Here is a 22,709-nt window from a genome sequence, read left to right as displayed (position 1 = left end):
TTCATTTTATGCAGCCAGCATTACCCTGATATCAAAGCCAAATAAGACACCACAAGAAAATAAAATTACAGACAAATATCCCTGATAAAGATGTAAAAATTCTCAACAAAATATTAGCAAACTGTTTTCAAAAGCACATTAAAAATATCATTCACCACCTCATTACAAATAGCTCAATTTCGTTTCTTTTTATGGCTGAGTAATATTCCATTGTATACATGTGCCACATCTTCTTTATCCATTCATCTGATGATGGACACTTAGGTTGTTTCCTTCTCCGGGCTATTGTAAATAGAGCTGCAATGAGCACAGCACAGGGAGATCAGCTCGGTGCTTTGTGACCACCTGGAGGGGTGGGATAGGGAGGGTGGGAGGGAGGGAGACGCAAGAGGGAAGAGATACGGGAACATATGTATATGTATAACTGATTCACTTTGTTATAAAGCAGAAACTAACACACCATTGTAAAGCAATTATACTCCAATAAAGATGTAAAAAAAAAATCATTCACCTTGATCAAGTGAGATTTATCCCTGGGATGCAAGGATGGTTTAACACATGAAAAACAACAAATGTAATACACCACATTAATAGAATGAAAGATAAATATGATATAATCATCTCAACAGAGGCAGAAAAAGTATTTGACAAATACAACATCATTTCATGATGAAAATGTTCATCAAATTGGGTATAGAAGGAATATTCCTTAGCATAATAAAGGTCATCTATGACAAGCCCACAAATAACATCATACTCAGTGGTAATAAGTTAAAACTCTTTCCTGTAAGATCAATACAGAGATGCCCATTCTTACCATTTGTATTCAACATAATAATAAAAGTTCTAGCCAGAGCAATTAGGCAAGAAAAAGAAATAAAAACACCCACATCAGAAAGGAGAAGTAAAATCATTTCTGTTTGCAGATGATATAATCTTACATGTAGAAAACCTTGAAGACTCCACTAAAAAACCGTTAGAACAAATAAATGAATTCAGTAAAGTTTTAGGATACAAAATCAAGACACAGAAATCAGTTGCATTTCTATACACTAACAATGAATTATCTGAAAGAGAAGTTAAGAAAGCAATCCCATTTACAATAGCATTGAAAATGATGAAATATTGAGGAATAAATTTAACCAAGGAGGTGAAAGACCTGTACACTGTAAATTATAAGACATTGATTGAAAGAGATTAAAGAAGACACAAATAAATAAAAAGATATCTCAGGTTCCTGGATTTGAAGATTAATACTGTAAATATGTCCATACTACCCATAGTGATCTACAGATTCAATGTAATCCCAGTCAAAATTCCAAAGACATTCCTATTCACAGAAACAGGAAAAATTATTCTACAATTTGTTTCAGACCACAAAAGACCCTGAATAGCCAAAGCAATCTTGAGAAAGAAGGGCAAAGCTGGAGGTATAACAATACCTGATTTCAAGCTATATTACAAAGCTATAGTAATCAAAACAGTATGTTACTGGCATAAAAATAGGCACATAGATCAGTGGAACAAAATAAAGACCCCAGACATAAAACCTCACAAATATTCTCGACTAATTTTTGATGATGGAGCCAAGAACACACATTGGGGAAAGGAGAGTCTCTTCAATAAAAGATATTGGGAAAACTGGATATCCACTTGAAAAAGAATAAAACTGAACCCCTACCTTACACCACTCACATAAAATTAACTTGAAATGGACCAAAGATTTAAATGTAATACCTGAAACTGTAAATCTCCTTGAAGAAAACATAGGGGAAAAGAGCCTTGACATTGGTCTTGGCAATAATTTCTTGGATAAGTCACCAATAGCACAGGCAACAAAAATTAAAATAAACAAGCTGGGCTACATTAAACTAAAAAGCTTCTGAACAGCTAAGGAAACAAGCAATAAATGGAAAAGAAAACCTACAGAATGGGAGGAAATACTCCCAAACCATATATCTGATTAGGAATTGATATTCATAATATATAAAGAACTCATACAACTCAATAGCAAAAGGGAAAATAATCCAATTAAAAAATGGGCAAAGGACCTGTGTAGGCATTTTTCCAAAGAAGACATACAAATGGCCATCAGGTGTGTGAAAATGTGTTCAACATCACTAATCATCAGGGAAATGCAAATCAAAACCACAATGAGACATCAACTTGCCTGCTATGATGGCTTTTTATCCAAAAGACAAGAGATAACAAATGTTGGCAAGGATGTGGAGAAATAGGAACCCTTGTGCACTCTTTGTGGGAATGTAAATTGGTATAGCTATTATGGAAAACAGTATGGTTATTACTCAAAAAGTAAATATTGTACTACTATATTATCCAGAAATTCCACTTCTCGGTATATATCTGGAGGAATTAAAATCAGTGTTGCACAGGGATATCTGCATCCCCATGTTCACTGCAGCATTATTCACAATAGCAAAGGTACGGAAACAACCTAAGTATCCACCAATGGAAAAGAAAATGTGAGATATACACATACACACACAAACACACACACATATACAAGAGAATATGGCATGTGTATGAGAAAGAAGTCAATCCTGCCATTTGTGACAACATGGATGGACCTTGAAGGCATTGTGCTAATTGAGATAAGTTAGAGAAGGACAAATACTGTATGATATCACTTATATGTGGAATCTAAAACAACAGAACTTGTGCAAATGATAGTAGAATGGTAGTTACCAGAGGTTAGGGTTGGTGAGGAAATGGGGAGCTGTTGTTTAAAGGTACAAACTTACAAGTAGTAGATAAACAAGTTCTGGAGCTCTAATATACAACATAGTGATTATAGTAAACAATACTATATTATAAACTTCAAGGTTACTAAGAGACTAAATCTTAACTGTTCTCAACACAAAAGAAATGATAAATATGTGACATCATAAAGGCATTAGCTAACTCTACTATAATCGTATTGCAATATATAAATGTATCAAACCAAAACATTTTTCACCTTAAACTTACACAATGTTATATGTCAATTATATCTCAATTTTAAAAAGTATTTTTAAAAATTCCTTTTCAGATCATGTATCTGCAATGTTCACAGACCTTTCATAAGTCTTCGTGGTTACCAAATAAAATCCAACTCCTTGGACTGATATTCATGGCTTTCTGTGAATCTGCAATCTATTCCCAATATACTTTTACAGGTGTACATTCCACTACTTCTCTTTCTGACCAGAAATCATAGCCATATTAGATTATTCACCATTTCCCAATACTCCCCATGTTTTCATTTTCCGAGTCCAGTCATTCCAATAAGTGGAAAGGTCTAGCTAAAAATTCAGCACTAGGGATACCAGTTATACACTGGGAAGGGAATGAGAAACACCCGGAATTCAATAACATACATTCTAATGTTTTTACAGAAGCCACTTAAAGAAAAAAGAATAAACTGATTTTTGACTAGAATATGTCCAATATATCTCAAAAAGACAACTGTCTTTTTCTTAAATGGCTTCTATAGACTGGTTATGAAACTAAAGAAGTATTAGCTTAAGACACACCCATTCGCTATGTGGTCCACCTGTTCACACTATTTGCAGAATTAAAGTAAAATAAAAACCAAGTCCTTCATACCTTCTTAGTAACTAAAAGCCACTGCTTCACAGAAACACACGAGAAGATCTGACTACTGTATCTTGTGAATGATTAAATGACAAGGTACTAACCTTAGAGATATGATTTCATATGTGAACATCAGCAGGTGTACCCTAACTTAAAATGGGTTGTATTCCAAAGTTTGCAAAGAATTAAAGGCACATTCTTCCTTTGAAACAATGCCATAAAGGGTAGCTACTTTTCCAGGCAAGGCTACACAAGTCTTTATTTCTCATAATTTATCTGAATGATTGTAATTGCCAATGCATGAGCACTATTTCAGCAACATTTCTCATTAAGTGGACTTTCATAGGCCAGCCTGAGAACCATTTATAACACTGCCTATGTGGAGAAAAGAATTATGACACAAAAGAAGGGAAACTACAGTACTAGGCATATTCTCTTCCCCACTATTATTTACTCTCTACCCCACAACCATGGCCATGACCAAAGCAATGAGCTGGTCATGGCCTCAAGTCTCTCAATCAATCCTAGTGACTAGTATCCTTACAATGGAGAGTCCTGACAGTCATCACCTTAACCAAGAGATCACATTTAGCATCAGTAATACTGAGACGACCTTGCCTCCTGACATGATACAATAGGAAGTCACAGTGTCATCTACCAAATATTCTTGATCCTGCCTTCAAATGTCCAGCTCTGCCCTGTGTTACAAATTCTACACTTCTACTTCAAAATGGAAAATGATATTTCTTATTCCTCTAGGTCCTATAAGAAAATTACACTTGCCCCATTTTAGCACAGGCTAGGCAGTCATGTGGCTGAGATATTAAGTATTCAGAGATTGAGGTATTACTATACATAAGTAGATGTTCATGTACACAAAATAAATGGACATGTGCCTAATTCATACTTAAAATTGACCAAACACATGAAAACCAATACATTGTAGCAATTAATAGCATGTACTCTGGAGCCAGACTGTCTGGGTTTCAGTCCTGGCTCTGCCACTTTTTAACTGTGTGAGCTTTGGCAAGTTACTTGACCTCTCCGTGTCTCCATATTTTATCTGTGAAACAGGAATAATAGCAGCACCTAGGTAAAAGGTCTGTTATAAGGATTATATGGATTAACCTATGTAAAGCACTTAGAATAGTGCTTGGTACATAGTAAGAGTTATTTAAACATAAGTTTTAAAGTAACAGGATAGGATATGAAAACTATAAATAAGAATAAAGTATTGAACTAAGTTTCAAAAAAATCTAATTACAGAACAAAGGAGAGTGTTCAGTTTTAAGCAATGTCTGGAAAATCATATCATGTCAGGAGAATAGTTGAAAGTAATAAGAGTTTCAATAAGAGTTGAAAGTAATAAGAGTTGAAAGTAATAAGAGTTAGACAAGAAAGCATGGAGTAGCTCTGAGACCTGTTATGTGGAAAAGGAAGCAAGTGCCACAGGGGCCTAAAACTGGTAGGCATTAGAGGAAGGTGGACTTCTGCTCAATATAGGAAGCACTTTCCAATCCCTAGAGCTATATGCCCATGGTAATAATGCAGTTTACTACTGGAGGGATTCAAACTGGTAGGTCAATCATAAAGCATAATGCAAGAGGGATTCTTGATCAGGGTAGGAGCTTAGGACTTAGAGCTTCTCAGGTCCCACATCTGATTCTTAAATTTTAAGATTTGGTGATTGAATGGTAAAAGTATTAATGTATTGATTCCATAATAGAGATTATATACACATAGAAGAGATTAGACTTTGCATACTTATAATTCAAGTCAAAATTAGCTTGAGACATTCCCACTCAACATGTGCCATGCCTGTCCACATTATTCACTGAGTTAAAGTAAAATAAAAACCAAGTCCTTTATGTTTCTCTTAGTAACTTAGTATTTACATGTGTGGCCACAGGTGCCAGTTTATTCTGAGATTAAGAGAACTGAGAAAATATATTTCACAATGAAAGCAGACACTTACAAGGACCTATGGAACATGGCACCAAGTCAGACTATGAATGTGACAAAGAGACAATGAATCAACAGTTCAACCATTTCCTCTTAAATTCACAGTATCTGCTCTCACCACTGCCAGCACTATGTAATCTTGTTGCAGAAAAAGTGGTGATATGGTGTCATGTAAATGTACAGCCTTGTGCCCAGTGTCTTTCATTTCCCCTTCCAGATATATTATACACTCTTCACCCTGTTCTCTTTCTTATAACGGTAAACTATATGAACTATATCAGCAGGGCTGCCACAGCCTCTGGCTTCAGAAGACAGAGGGAAAAAGAAGGGAAAGTCTGGGTATGTAATCTCTTGGCTCTCTCCCTGTGAAATCTCCTCCACTAAAGATCTCTTCACCTCTTAAGTAAACTTGTTTTACATGACATACCTACTGCTGGCCTTAGGTTCTTGCTGTATCTGTTGGGGGTGTATCTACACCCAGACCATACCTTTACTGTTAGGTCCTTTGCAAATGTACCCTCCTCAAATAGTCTTATTTGAAATGTCCCATCTGTATTCTTTGGGATCCTGTCTGATACACATCTCAAGTTTCAACAAATCTCAGTCAGACCTGGACAGAATATCCATTTGGCATTTACTTGCTACTGAGGTTGACCCATCATGAAATTGCTTATATTCAACCATTTTGACCCAGAGAAATGACATTTTCATAATGCTCCAACCTAACACTGTTCACACATATAGTTCTCATTTGTTAATGGTCAAACGAGGAAGCAGAAGTATAAGAAATTCCTTTATTACATGAAGCTGAAATTGTTCCCTGTAGCTTTTCTTTAAAAATATGGGACTTGGAATCAGAGACTGGTGTTCTAGACCTAGCTCTACTATTAATTTTCTGTAAAGTCTTAGAAAAATAAATTTCCTTTTCTGGAACTCAATTTCTTCATGCACAAAATGAGGAATCAGACTAGATGCTCTCTATGCATTTTCCCATGTCTGCTATTCTAAAATTTCAGAATCCCATATTCCTAACTATACTGTAAGTTCTTTGAAAACAAGGACTGTGTCCCCAAAGTATTGTTCAAAGATTCCTTACATCAGAATCATGTGGGGCACTTGATAAAAATGCAAATTTTAGGCACTATCCCCAGAGCTACTAAATCAAATTCTCCACGTGTGGAGCCTGCTTCCTTGCTTACACATACCAAACATTGAGAACCATTGCATTTAGAACATGATTAGAATATGTTAGAACAAAGTACTGGTCAATAAACCAGTACTCCTCAACAGTCTCTGCTTTTTCAAGCAGGATGTTTTGGCCTTCTCTTTAATATAATTATTGAAAGGCTTGATTATTTGATTTTCTAAGCACCAACAGGACATAAACAAACTGATGTAAACAGGAGAGGTGACAACTGACACTGAGGATGGAGACACAAAAAGAAAAATAGCAGATATAGGATAAACACAATGAATGCTCTTTATGATGATCAGAGAGTCACCAAGAAGTGGGACTATTCTGTTCAAAATCCTTGTTTAGGATTATTAGATAGCATGCAATACATTTTTAGAGAACTTTAATTCTCAGAGTTAAAATTAAAAAGCCTGGGCTTCCCTGGTGGCGCAGTGGTTGAGAGTCCGCCTGCCAATGCAGGGGACATGGGTTCATGCCCCAGTCCGGGAAGATCCCACATGCCACAGAGCGGCTGGGCCCGTGAGCCATGGCCGCTGAGCCTGCGCGTCCGGAGCCTGTGCTCCGCAACGGGAGAGGCCGCAACAGTGAGAGGCCCGCGTACCGCAAAAAAAAAAAAAAAATTAAAAAGCCTTTAACATTTGAAGAGGTAAGATTCATTTATTTAGAATTTCCATCTTATTTAGAACATCTATCATGCCCAATGAAATCACATACATGAGAAGTTAATAAGACAGAATTAGTCTTTTTTTTCCCATACTGGGATAAAGAACAAAAAGGGCCACATGGGCCATGTTTCTAAGGACATATCAGTCCAGTTGTGTAGCCCTCAGCCCCAGAGATTATTGTTGAAAATGCTGATAGAAGATGGAAAGACTCAGAGTACATTAAGATAATCAACTCTGCAAAAATAATTAGGAACAAGTCCTAATGCTTCCAAGTATATGGGACAATAGCCAAATGTAAAACAACAACAAACACTACCAAAGAATAAAATATCCTCCGTAATATTGAAATATGTAGAGGCTAAGGGGGTGATTTCTAGTAATGATATTCTCTGAATGAGGTTGACTTTTAAAGTCAAAAGAAGTTCAAAATAGCTGAAGAACATAAAGTTTGGTGACAGGAGGACTAAAAATAAGGGTGACAAATGGGTGGAGGCTGGGTCATACTGGGTCTTATAAAATCATATTAAGGAGTTGGAACTTTAGGGATAATAGAAAGTCATTAAGTAACTCTAAATAGGACAGATATAATGCAACATGCATTGTGGAAGAAACACTGGCTACATACTTTAGGAAGTAAAACCAATTAGAGACTCTTGCAGTAGTCCAAGTGGAAGACAACATCGGATTAAACTAGGGTGGTAGCAGGAAAGTTGGAGAAAAGTAGATGAATCCAAGGAATGTGGGAGGAAGAAATGACAGATCTTAGGGATTGATTGAATCTGTAAAGTGAAGGGTAGAAAGCATAGCCATAAAAGCATGAAGAAACCAAATATAGAATTTACTGTTACTACTACGTCAAGATTTCTTTTACTATGCCAGTAAAACCATCCCCCAGCTACTTCAGGGTATCACCATCAGCTAAAGGGAACCATCTCACTGTAAAATGCCTGGGAGGACAATGACTGACTGAGATGAAGCTACAAAAGCCATTCATGCTCCGTATCTCCCCATGGGGTCAAATGGAAGCTACACTTCAAGTGAAATCACACCTTTGTTTTACTTTTGCTCCTTCCCTATCTCACTTCCCTTACTTCTTACAAGTTTCCCTCCTTAACAAATGAATCTACATATGCAACAGAAACAGACTCACAGAGATAGAAAACAAACTCATGGTTACCAAAGGGGAAAGGGAGGGGGAGGGATAAATTAGGAGTATGGACTTAACAGATACACACTACTATATATAAAACAGATAAGCATCAAGTATTTACTGTATATCACAGGGAACAATATTCAATATCTTGTAACAACCAATAATGGAAAATAATCTGAAAAAAAGAATATTTATATAACTGAATCAGTTTGCTCTACACCTGAAATTAACACAATATTATAACTCAACTATTCTTCAATTAAAAAAAAAGCTCTGGTCAAAGGCAATAATTTATCACAGTCTTCTTTTGTTCTAGGAGTTAAGAGTACTTACCCGCCAATATCGTGCTTTACAAAGTCCCCAGGTTCTTGTCGCCTTGATTCTCCTTGGCCAGTTGTTCCAGGGATAATATTAATCAGGAAGAGAACCCCAAGGCTAGTCATGTAGAACTGACTTATTTGTGTGATTATCATCTTCTTAGGCACCAACTTGGAGAGACCTGTGAGTTCCATGTTCAGGGAAAGAGGAAGGGGAAAGGAGTAGAAGACAAAGGGAAGGAGGAAGAAGTGGTGAAAAAAAATATTTTATTCAACTCTATTAGAGCCATTTAACTTCCAGAATATACAGCTACTAAATGCTTACTGTTACAGTCCTCCTTCTGCAGTTCATCAATGCCACCAAAATTCACTCCTGGCATATCCCTCTCTTGATTATACCAGAGCCTAACCAATAGAGGGTAGTATAAAGACTCTAAATCAGTAATTGGAAGACTTAGGTTACAACGCCATCTTTTTCCCTGTCTTCTTTTAACTAGGTGAGTCACAGAACTTCTCTTAGCCTCAGTTACCTCTTATAATCTGAGATCTTAAAATAATCTCTCATGTCTTCACTTTATTTTTCCCCCATCCTGTTTGATTTTTTACTATCACAAATGCCTTTTCCATGAATAACTGTATAATACTGTAGAAAATCATAGAATATTAAGACCTGGAGTCTCTTTATAGAATTTTTGGGATTGATTCTCATCTTGATACAGTTAAGCAGTTTTCCAAAATATCAAAGGGCCTGGAGAAGATGGACTGTATCCTCTGAATCGGGTTGAGAAAATGCTGAATGATGAGACACCATGATTCCTGAATAGGAATGCAATGTTTTCCCATAAAGAGATATTTGAGGGCAAAACCAGTCCCATATAGGGGCCACAACATAAAGAAATCCAAGCCTAGTCTCCTGGTACAGAAGTCCCTATGTGGTCAGCAAACTATACTGATGATAGAATTATGCAATTTTGAGTTGCCTATATGCAAGGCTGTTTTATGAACTCTGGATTGGTGGAGGTTTACCCAGGACATGGGGTTAAGAAAACAGTGTAAAGAGGCACTTGCTTGTTACCTCTAAACCTTATGGCTTCTTTGAATTTGAGACACTGACCACTTGAAGGAAACCTAATTCTTACCTAGCACCATACTCTTTTACAGTCATATAGGTGGTTTAATTTTCAGAGGGCATAGAAGGATATGAAATGTTTTTCCTAAGGAAAGTTTATACAAGACACTAATATGTAAAACAGATACATGCTGAAGAGCTATTCTGGTAGATGAGAAGATGAAGAACAAAATCTTTCTAAATTGATCCTAACCACTCCACCCCACCCCCGCCCCAAGGCAGCCACTAGGTTCTATATTAGATTGTCTTCTTGAATCTGATACAGGCATAGAAAACTATGATACAGGAAAAGATGGATTTCTGACATGAGAAAATGTCCACATTATAGATAGAAATAGTCATAGTATTCGGCTGTATCACATAAATTTGCCAATTTGACAATTTTTCTTTCACAAAACAGCAATTTCTTATGCTCAATTTAATATGTGCTGTGACATTCATGACTCATGAGCTGTACAAGAGTTGATGGCTATTTTACAGAAATCAACAGAAACAGTACAGTTAAGAAAACCATAGCATATGAGTAAGAAAATATGGTACATAAACAGACAATTCTGGGGCAAGAGAAACAGCTGTAGTATGGGCAATAACTCTCTGACATATGCTCAAACATCCACAGGGCTTTAGAAGACCCTAAGGTTGAAAATCACATGACAAAGGTTAATGCTCATATAATCATGATTGACAATTACTCTACAGGAACAAAGAGACTTGGTACAGGATATGAAGTCTAAATTGTAGAAATAATACATGGAATATAGGATAGAACTATGATGCATGCTTAAAAAACATGAGTGCCTGAGTAACAATCCTGGGTTTAGGAGAAGATGGCCATGCTGCATGAGCAAAGATACTCATAGTGTATGTTCAACTATGCTATTCTAGTATATAACTATGGCTTATGTTCAAATGATCATGGTAAACAAGGAGCAAATCTTCACACTAAGCATAGATGCCAATGACACAGAAACAAATGCCCATGATTTGGAAGGAGAAAACTATGATGCATAAGAAGACAACAATGTTATATAAACTCATGACTAAGATACATGTTCAAATAACCATTATGCATGAGAAGACATCCATTATATATAAAAGAGGTTAGACATAATACATGCCCTCCAACTACCATGACACTTGCTAGCAAACAATATTATTATTCATGTGAACACATTTATGATATAAAACCATTTGGCTATGATATATGTCAGAAAACCATAGCACATAAGCCTACTAACCACTGAACAAGAGAAGAGGGCCTTGGTACACATTTCATTAAGACATTGCACGTGATCAAAAGAATGCCACTAGACTGCTGTACAACAATGTGAATATACTTAACAACACTAAACTGTACAGTTAAAATGGTTGATTGTTTGTCATGTGTTTTTTTTTTACCAGAATTAACGTTTTTTTGTTTGTTTGTTTGTTTGTTTGCGGTACGCGGGCCTCTCACTGTTGTGGCCTCTCCCGTTGCAGAGCACAGGCTCCATACACGCAGGCTCAGCGGCCATGGCTCACGGGCCCAGCCGCTCCACGGCATGTGGGATCTTCTTGGACCGGGGCACGAACCCGTGTCCCCTGCATCGGCAGGTGGACCCTCAACAACTGCGCCACCAGGGAAGCCCAGAATTAATGTTTTAATTAAAAAACAACATGCCACTGGAAGAGGCAGAGTCTTAGCAAGTTAGCAAATATCTATAAAACAGACCCAACCCTGATATATGTACAGAGAAATATGGCACATTAGAATATATTAGCATTAAATGAACATAAATCCATGTACATGCTCAGATGATCATCAAACAGTACAGAGAAGGACAGTAGAAGAGCAGACACTCAAAATTATTCTAACAACCTTGCTGAATTTTCAAGTGACCGTAGTGCATAAACCATGACACTTGAACAAAGAGCCTTCAAACATGATAAAGCATCTATCTAGCTGGAGACAACTATGGTATATGCTTAAACAACCATGATGAATGTGAAGAAGTATTTGGTATATTAGTCCTTAACCACGATGTGTGCATACACAATGTGTGTATCATGGCAACCATGATACAAGAATTAAGTGACATGGTTTAGGGGTAGATGGCCATGCTAGACTGCCATGATGCAGGAACAGGAGCCATGGTCCAAGAGTAGGTTGACATGTTCAAATTTTTCCACTGGAGCTGAGAGGTAAGGTATAGATGCAAGTGACCATAATGAAGAATTGATATCTTTCAAGTAATGATGACCACGGTGAATAAATTGCTATTTATAACATAAACAAACAAATATAATACTACACATACCCATGATGAATATACTGAAAATTACAGCAAAGGAACATCATATAATGACATGAATATTCAAACAACTATGTTGCATGAGCAGAATGTAAAACCTAATACTAGTTTTAAAGTTAGTATAAAGAAGCCGGTGTACACTGTAAAAGTAGACAACCATGGTGTATGCTCATATAAGTACAGCAAATGAATAAACACCGATGACACATGAGCTTAAAACCAATGAGTGTATTCAGATAACCATGGTCACAATGGCAGATCCCTCTGGTAGGGGCAGATTGGCTATAATATAGGAGGTAACAACCCTTGTGCAGGCTCAGATAATCTTGGTATTAGAATGTATTATCTATGGTACAGGAACACACAATCATGACACATGCTCAAGTCACCATAATATGTAATTGCATAGCCAAAATAACAATGGTTACTCAATCAATTCACTCTGCTCAAGAACTAAAGGAAGGTACAAGGAACTAACCAGAGGGAAATCTCTATTAGCTGATAACTTACAAATTAATATCTCCATCCTAGATCTCTCCTGCAACCCATATCTGCACTTAGATGTCTGAGAAGCATCTTAAACCTAACACATTCAAATATCCACCTACAGACACACACACACACACACACACACACACACACACACACACACACACAGACCTGGTCCTCCTGCAGTCTTTCTCATTTCAGGTAATAGTAACCCCACCCTTCCATCTGCTCAGTAAAAACTCTGATGTCATTCTTGATTCCACTTTTACTCTCACACCCCACATTCAATCCATAAACAAGTCTCATGGGCATTCCATTAGAAAGGAAACATATCCAGAATAAAACCACTGGTCATCACCTCTGCTGATACTCTGGCTTGTCATCTCTTGCTGAGATCATTATAAAAGCCTCTTAACTGGTCTTGCTGCCTGTGCCCTTGCTCCCTTACAGTCTGTTCTTTAAACAGCAGACAGAGTGAAATTATAAAGTGTTAAGTCAGATCATGTCTCTCCTCTGTTCAAAACCATCCAATCGCTTCCTATTTCAAAAAGCCTTATTATGACCTACAAGAACCTACATGATCTTATCCCCAAATAGCTGGCTAACCTCTACTACCCTCCTCTCTTACTCACTCCATTTCAGCCATATTGCCTCCTTGCCACTCATTGGATATGCCAGGCATGCTCCAGCTCTAGAGCCTTTGCATCTGCTATTGCCTCTACCTGGAATATTCTTCCATCCAATTTCCAGATAGTTTGTTCATTCCTTCACTTTAGGTTTTTATCCAAATATCACCTTTCTCATTGAGGCCTTCCCTGACCACCCTATCTAAAAATTCAATCCTTCTACACATCCCAGATACTTCCTATGCAGTTGCCTGCTCTATTTTCCCTTTTAGCACTTCTAGCATATATTTTATGTTTTTTGTTATCGTCTCTTTCCCCAGTAGAATATAAGCTCAATGGGGACAAGGAATTTTGCTTGGTTTATCCATAGATATATGTCCAATGCATAGAAAAGTGCTTGATAAATAATGCATACTTAATAAATAGCTAATGAATGTTATTTTGAAAAAGTCACATCCCTAAATGAGGTAAGATAGTATAAAGGATAGGGTGTAGGATGGGCTTTGGAACACACTAGATTAAGAGACTACTTGGAATTACCAAATATTAGTCATGTTAGGCTTTAAAGACCTCATTCTTTAACATAAAATGGGGGTAATAATACTCATCCTCTAAGAATTCTAAAGATTAAATAATATAACATACATAAAATGCCTGGCTAAAGACCTGTTACCAGGATGAGTCAGCTGTTATATCCTGTCCAAATATAAATTCATTTTATCACAAACATTTGAGCATCCACTTTGTACAAGGCACCGATACAGTACATTCTTCTATAAGAATTCCTAAAACTCCTTTACCTTAGTGCTTAGAAAGTACTAGATACCAACACTCTGCCCACCAACTCCCCTGCTTGGATGCTATGAGGCACTATCTGCCAGAACTTTACCTGAACAGAGGTATCCCAAGTGCTGCTACCCAGATACTATGAAGCCAAATCTGCCATTTCTTTGCCTCAATTTGTCACCAGAGTTTCATTTAAGGCCATCTAATTCTACCCAGCCTCAGGCCACTGTCACTATTAAACGTTTTGGAGTAAGAAAGATCCTAGTTCCAATCCTTGATTTACCACATAGAAATCTGACATTGGGTGAGTGATTTGACTCAATATTCTCATCTATAAAATGTTGATAATGGTACTACTGACACATAGGAGTGTTATAAGAATTAAATGGTGCAATTCATGTACAGAATTAAGCATTATGTTTGATATATAATAATCCTTGGTCACTGTAACCTACAAATAAATTCCTTGATCTCTTGCCCTCCAACAAGCCTCAGCTCCATCCTAATTTAGCCACTCACTCCCATGGTCATAGCCTAAATCTTGTCATTACCAATCTATGGTCTCAAATAACTATCTGATCATATATTTCCAACCCTTTTCATCCAGTACCTTTATACTGTCAACCCTTCTACCCTCCTATCTCTAATCCCTTGATCTTACCACCTTTAAATTTCCCATCATCACCTTGGTGTTCTTACTTTCTTATCCTACTTGGATTACATACATAGTACGTAATTAAAATCATTATAATCATTCTCTGCTGTGAACCCTCAACACACTTGCCTTTCCCTTACTCTGTTGTGACTGCCTGGAAAAAATATAAGCCCTGGTTGAATCCATCTCTTTGCCTGCAACTAAGCAGCTAAATATAGCTGGAGAAAAATCCATAATTATTCCTGACTGGTCTCTCTTTAAATTTTCCCCAACATACTTCAAATGTCCCATGATCCTTTTACATTTGCCAAACCAATTTACTCTCCCACTTTCTGAAACAACTATTTTTTACTTTCTTTTCTCTCCTTAATTCTCCAGTAGCTCTTCTCCCAGACTCTTAACAGATGGCTTTGCTTCTTATTTTCCAGGAAAAATAAAACAATCAGAAGATTTTATCCTCATAATATCAATTATTACAATCTACCTGAATCTCAGGCATATACTCTACCTTTCCCTTGTTACAAGAGGTGTCTAGTCTTATCTTATGCTATCCCTTGTACAAGTGCCCTGGATCCTATTCCCTGTCTCCTGCTCAAGGATTTTAATTCAGTGATTTTCTTCTCTCTCCCACACTTGTCATTTTTTCCCTATCTACTGGCTCATTTCCTGCAGCATAAAAAAATGATGTAATTATCATCCATGATCAAAAAAAAAAGCAGCCCTCCCTTGACCTGACATCCCCCTCCACCTCTTTCCTAATTTCTCTGCTTCCATTTATCGTAATTCAGTTCAATAATTTTTGATATCACTATGTCAACTTCTTCACTTCTCATTTTCTGATTCCCCTTATACCAATTAAGTATTTTCACCTATCACTCCACCTAAACCACTCACTATTCATTCATTCAAAACTTATGAAGCACCATCTACTTACCAGGTTCTAGGTGCTGGGAGTACAGCAGTGAACAAAACAGAGTAAAAGGGAATCAATGAAGTGAAAACAACACTAGACCAAGAACTCTTCTCTCTCACACACTTCACATCAAATCCACCCATACCCAAACCACATCTACACCTTGATTTCTCTCTTCTACACCATATATCCAAACTATCAGCTTATCCTGTTGACTTCAAAACAGATTCAGACTCTAACCACTTCTCACTACCTCCAATGCCCACAAGCTTATCTAAACCATCATCTCTCACCACCATGACTGCAGTGAATGGCCTCATAACTTGTCTTGCTCCTTCCTTTCCTGTCCCCTACAGTCCATTACCTGCACAGCAGCCAGAGTGAGTTTTTAAAAATATAAGTCTGATTATAACACTCCATTCTCAAATTTTTCCAGTGGATTTTCATTGGATCCAAAGTACTTGTCATGACCTATAAGGACCTACTTGATTTGACCACTGGCTACCTCTGAATCTCACCTCTACTTTCCCTCTCCACTACTCATATCAGGTTAAACTGATTTTCCTACTGTTTCTTGAAAGCATCCAGCATGCTCCTGCCTTAGGGGCTTTGCACTTGCTCTTCTCTGTCATAAATGCTCTTCTTCCATAAATCATTTTGGCTCACTCCTTTACTTTCTTTCGGATTCTAGTTCTGTGCCCCTGCTTCAGAGAAACTTTCCTCGATCACTGTTATCTAAAACTGCATGCTCCTTTCTCATCTCTCTCTATCCCCTTACCCAGTACCATTTTTCTTATAGAATATAGCACTACCTAAAATTACATCATATATTTACTTGTTTATTTTCTGTTTCCCCCACTAGGTATGTTTCATTAGAACAGAGACCTTATCTCTATTTCCAAGCCACAGAACAGTGCCTGGCATATGGTAGCTACTCAGTAAAATATTTGTTGGAAAAAAGAATGCTTTCTGCATTCATGCCCACACTATTCTAGGGATCCTTTCCTTCTCAGAGATATATTCTGAAGACTACCTTTCCCCCATGCCTTTCAATCCTTCATTTTATGGGAAACAAATGTTCCTGTGTCCTCAACCTCTTAACAGAAAAATCTCCCCTTCTCCCTGCTTTAAGTAAGTTGGGTTTACGTCAAAGACATTACTTCATTAACTTTCCTCTGAAGTGTAGCATGTGCATAGTCCCACACATTATGCAACTGAGAGACAGGATCAGAATTATCTCATCTCTTTAATGCCACTTTGAAACTATTCTTCTCCTGTGTGCATACACTCCTTGTCATTTGAGGTTCGTGCCATCTATCTGTATCACCCTCTGCCCTCATTAGTCTTACACCAACCTCCTTATAGCCTCCCCACATTGATTCAAAAACAGTGCTCAACTCACACTTTTTATGTCGTTCCATCATCTTCAGTATTTCATTGTTGGTGTTGATAATGTATCTGTATATTCCACTTTATCAATCTATGCTCAGAGCCACATTCTCTTTATCTTATACATAATTGCTCCATAACTGCATCAAAAATCTTAAACTCCAGTATCTTTAATTTCTGTCTTTATTATGTTATTCTTCTAGTTTTTAAACTATTACTTCTACTCCACTTGCTCTTTGAAATTAGAGCTTCTGTCTATTGATCCTTCCATTATCTCCTATTCTCTTAGGCTTGCTTAGTGCTACTTCCTTTCATTTCAAGGCTGGAGCCAATAGTAAATCATTTGAATTACTCCTTCACCAGAACCTTGCATATACGACCTTCCACCGTATTTGCTCAGAAATACTTTCTTGGACCAATAAACCAAAACAAAAAAAAAATCTGTGTTCTCTTAGACTGGTGAATGTTGCTGAAGAAAATTCCACGTCATGCAAAGCAGCCCCACAACAAATCAGTCTCCAAGGCCAGAACCATTCAATTCTTTGATTTGTCATAAATCAGCCCTCTCCACTACTCCTCTCAACTGTTTGCTCTAAACTTGTCATTCATCTCAAGTTGCCTATTCAAGGAAATTTACAACGTTCTTAAGAAAAAGTCAAGATGCTCAGGAAAGACAAAACATCCATAGCACATACTAACAGCGTTTCACCCATATCCCCTTGTATCTTTTTATCAGTTTCTTCTATACTGACTTTGTTGTGCCTTCTCTCCAAACCTGGGTAGCCCTTAAATGGTATTAACAGGTGCAGAGGTACAAATACTGCAGCTCCCTGATGGGGACAACGTTGAGGTGTGACCCACACTGTCTCCATGATACTTTGCTTGACATACTATCCTTGCTTGCCCTCCTTCCCTTCCTTGCCTTACTTTCCACTCCTCTGGTTTTTCATGGGATTACTTCCTAATAAACTACTTTCACATGAATCCTAATCTCAGAGTCTGTTTCTGTGGAACCGAACTTAAGACATCATCCCTGCCCCAACCTACAAAAAACATTCACTTTTATATTTACCCTTAATTTCTCTTCTATTCATTTCATAAAGCAAGGTTAACCTGTCCACTTTAAGGATAATCCATCAACCCAAGATCCTGATCTCATCAACTCCTTTTCCCTCCATCGACTCTCCTACTCACCTGTATCTTAGATCTCTCTTCTCTAATGACTCCTTTCTCTTAGACTGTAAACATAATCAAGTTTCTCCCATCTAAAAAAATATTCTATTGATATGCTCTTTTCTAGTTATCTTCTTTCCTTTCTTCATCAATCAAGTTTCTTGCATGAGTAATTTGTAATTGTTAAATCCACCTTATTTGTCTTCTATTCATTCTTTTAACAACTACATTCTGCTTTCTTCCCTGATCATTTCACTGAAACTATGTACTATGTCAGTGATCACCAGTAATGTTGGTACTAAAAATATAACCCACACTTAAGAGCACCAATTAGATTGAACTTCCTTTCTTTCTCTTTTTCTTTTCTTTTATTCTTTTTTTTTGATAGCACTGACCACAACTTCTTCCTCTAAAATTCCTTGGACTCCATGTTACCATCCTAGTTATACTACAACTTTGTTCATTTCTAGTCCATCTCCTTTGTAGGCTTCTATTTGGATACCTCTAAAATTTGGGGCTCCCTGGTTCTGAATTAGTACAATTCAAGATATGTCTTCTCAACTTCTCATTAGAAGAGATAGCAACAAGAACCAGTGAGGGGAGAGGAGTCTTATTGTCAAAAGTAATGGAAAACAGACAAAATTCAATGTCTTAAAAGGAAATTTAATGGTACACATTGCTGTTAAGAATGAATTAAGATAAACTACATGACACATGTTCCATCTTTTAAAACAGAATATATAGACCCAAAAGCTGTTAGGAAAGACAAGATAATGTCACACAAATACCATAACTTAGAAACCTAAAGGCTGAATTAGCTAAAAATGTATGTGGTGGTATAATGTATCTTGTACTGTAATGTTCTTTGAAGCATATACAGGTATAGATGCTATTCTTCCTCATCCCTACCAGTAGTGGCAACTCATAAGACTTTCTACTTTCAATAACACTACTTCAGGATACATAAAACAAGAACTTACAACTAAAAGATAAAGGAAAGATATTGCGTTGTTGAGGTAAATTAACATACTACTCAGTTTGCAACAGATTAAGCTGACAAAGATGAAGACAAATCAAACACCATAATTAATACAACTGACAAACATAAACTGACATTTCTACTCTAAATAACACATAATAGTACTTCTTTTCAAGCCCCATCTCAAGGAAAATTAAAAAACTAAAATTACAAAATAAAACTTTATTTTGGGGGGAATGAACCCAGAGTTCATTAAACCCAGAGTTCAGATAAATACATAAACCAACATTCTTCAACACCTTTAATTACACAAAACAGAATGAAGAATATCTCAAGAAAATAAAATAAAAACAATTGCCAGAGGAAAAGTTAGAGAAAAAAATAAAATTAAAAAAACAAGTTGTGGTTTTGACTATATCATACAGTAGGCAGGTATAAACCAAAACAAAAGTTTCCAATGATGGGGACTTTGACTACATACATACGGACAGACACACACACACACACACTCACTCACTCACTCACATGAGCTCAGATGCTCCAAGAGCCAAAATTTCAGAGTATCAATGAATCAGAAGTAAGTCTGTGTCTAATCTCCAACACTCAGGAGACTACAGGAGCGTTGCTTCAGTTTGAACTGAACATGGAGAAATAAAGACAGAAAGATTCTTCTCCCCAAAGGTTTTAAACCACAGGAAGCTTCTCTCTCAGGTTTGCAACCTAAATTCACATTAATGTTTCATTCAAGAAAACTCATCATGAATTTACTTTTACGTGGCTGCAAAATATGCACAAGGTGACCTACAAAAGCAAACATAAATATCTCTGGAAAATAATACATTCAAATTTGGTTTTCTGGAACCCCCACAAACAATATTTTCAGAGGCACTGATAGGTATAAAAGATAACCAAGAACACAAAAAGTCTACGAATTATGAAAAAGAAACAACAGAAACAATTAGAAGAGAAACTAAGCCCCACATACTGCATATTTTGAATTATCAGACACATACGATAAACGAACTATGACCTCCACATAAAAAGCTTAAAATATCTGCAGAGAACAGGATATTATGAACAATAAACTAGAAGACTTGAAAAAGAGCCAAATACAACTTCTGTAAATAAAAAGACTTTGAAAAGTAAAGTGTGTATTTTATTAGGACATGCACTTAATATAGATAGAAACAGCTTGTATATCTTTTACATTAGAAGAGAAGGAAAACATAAAATTATTTAAGAAATATCAATCCAAATAAGGAAGAAATGAATGAAAAATAAACATAAACTAGGCAGTCTAAATAAAAAGCATAAATAAAAGCTAAATAAAAAGAAAATGATAGTTTTAAACTCAGATATTTATCTATCAGCAATTTTATTATATGTAAATGACCTAAAGACCCTAGTTCAAATATAAAGGATATCAGACTAGATTACAATAATAAAATTAATTAACTGCATGTTATTTATGAGTCATATCTAAAACACAAGAGAAATAAAAGTTGAAAGTAAAAACAAAAAGATATGCTGTACAAATATTAACTATAATATTACTTTTAATATTCAGGAAATAATAACTTTTTTTTTTGGACATGCCATGTGGCTTGCAGGATCATAGTTCCCCAACCAGGGATAAAACCCATGTCCCCTGCAGTGGAAGCACAGAGTCCTAACCACTGGACTGCCTGGGAATTCCAGGAAACAACTTTAATTCAAATGTTTTACTAGATATAAAGAGGAAAACTCCATATAATAAAAGATTCAACTTACCAAGAAGTAGAATAAAGGTCTAAGCACCTAATAACACAGCTTCAAAATGTGTAAAGCAAAAATTGACAGAACTACAAAGAAACATAAACATATCTATGATAATAATGGGAGACTTTACAATAGCCACTTCATAAACTGACAGATTAGACAGATTTTAAAAATCAGGACAGATATAGAAGGTTTGAACAAGATAAGTAAGAAAACTGACCAAGTAGAAATATAGAGAATATTGTACTCACTGGTGGCAAAAATAAACATTATACTTAATCTCACTAGATATATTTACAAAAATTTATAAGAATATAAAGCAAATCACAACAAATTTCAAATGACTGAAATAATATAGGATATATATAACTCATGGTAAAATAAAATACAAATTAGAACATCTTTAGTATATAATAGCAAAATCACTGTTCCTTAAAAAACTAAAAATAAAACTACCATACGATCCAGCAATCCCACTACTGGGCATATACCCTGAGAAAACCATAATTCAAAAAGAGTCATGTACCACAATGTTCATTGCAGCTCTATTTACAATAGCCAGGACATGGAAGCAACCTAAGTGTCCATTGACAGATGAATGGATAAAGAAGATGTGGCACATATATACAATGGAATATTACTCAGCCATAAAAAGAAATGACATTGAATTATTTGTAGTGAGGTGGATGGACCTAGAGTGTGTCATACAGAGTGAAGTAAGTCAGAAAGAGAAAAACAAATACCATATGCTAACACATATATATGGAATATAAAAAAAAATGATCATGAAGAACCTAGGGGCAGGACGGGAATAAAGACACAGACCTACTAGAGAATGGACTTGAGGACATGGGGCGGGGGAAGGGTAAGCTGGGACAAAGTGAAAGAGTGGCATGGACATATATACACTACCAAATGTAAAACCGATAGCTAGTGGGAAGCAGCCGCATAGCACAGGGAGATCAGCTTGGTGCTTTGTGACCACCTAGAGTGGTGGGATAGGGAGGGTGGGAGGGAGACGCAAGAGGGAGGAGACGTGGGGATATATGTATATGTATAGCTGATTCGCTTTGTTATAAAGCAGAAACTAACACACCATTGTAAAGCAGTTATACTTCAATAAAGATATTTAAAAAAAATAAAACTTATGGCAAGCAGCTCGCAGTACTTTAGGAAAAACATGTGGCCTTATATATGTATTTTAAAAAGAAAAAAAAACAATTAGCTAAGCACATATCCCAATAACTTAGAAAATGAAGATCAAAATAAGCCCATGGAGAAGGAACATGCTAATAAAGACATGAGCATCAATTTTTAAAAAGGAAAATAACTTATAAAAGAGATGATTAAGAAAGCCAAAAGTTGATTCTTTGAAATAACTAACATTAGACAGATCATAAGAGTGTAGTTGAAGAACTTTATGAGCAAATGTCTAAAAAATATACTAAAACCGAATCAAGAAGAAATTAGAGAAAATGAATAGTCCTATAAGCAGTAAAGAAATTGAAATAGTAGTCCAAAATCTACCCAAAAAGAAAACCCAGGGCCAGGATAGCTTTACCAGTAAGTTTTTCTGAGCATTCAAGAAAGAAATAATGTAAATTATTTGTAAATTCATCCACAAGATAATAAAAG

At 36.4% G+C, this 22,709-nt stretch overlaps 1 protein-coding gene across 1 annotated transcript in view; it reads right to left on the bottom strand.

Annotated features, from left to right (window-relative positions):
* Window positions 1-9,042, bottom strand: part of GABRA3 (gamma-aminobutyric acid type A receptor subunit alpha3) — a 151,687-nt gene extending 142,645 nt beyond the window's left edge. The window contains exon 1 of the mRNA XM_019939255.3: window positions 8,903-9,042. Within this exon, the coding sequence (XP_019794814.2) occupies window positions 8,903-9,042 (140 nt within the window). The remainder of the gene's footprint in view (window positions 1-8,902) is intronic.
* Window positions 9,043-22,709: the final 13,667 nt, after the last annotated feature.

Source organism: Tursiops truncatus, chromosome X, assembly GCF_011762595.2.
Source record: "Tursiops truncatus isolate mTurTru1 chromosome X, mTurTru1.mat.Y, whole genome shotgun sequence".
Lineage (NCBI taxonomy): Eukaryota > Metazoa > Chordata > Mammalia > Artiodactyla > Delphinidae > Tursiops > Tursiops truncatus.
This window is presented reverse-complemented; position numbering and strand designations above follow the sequence as displayed.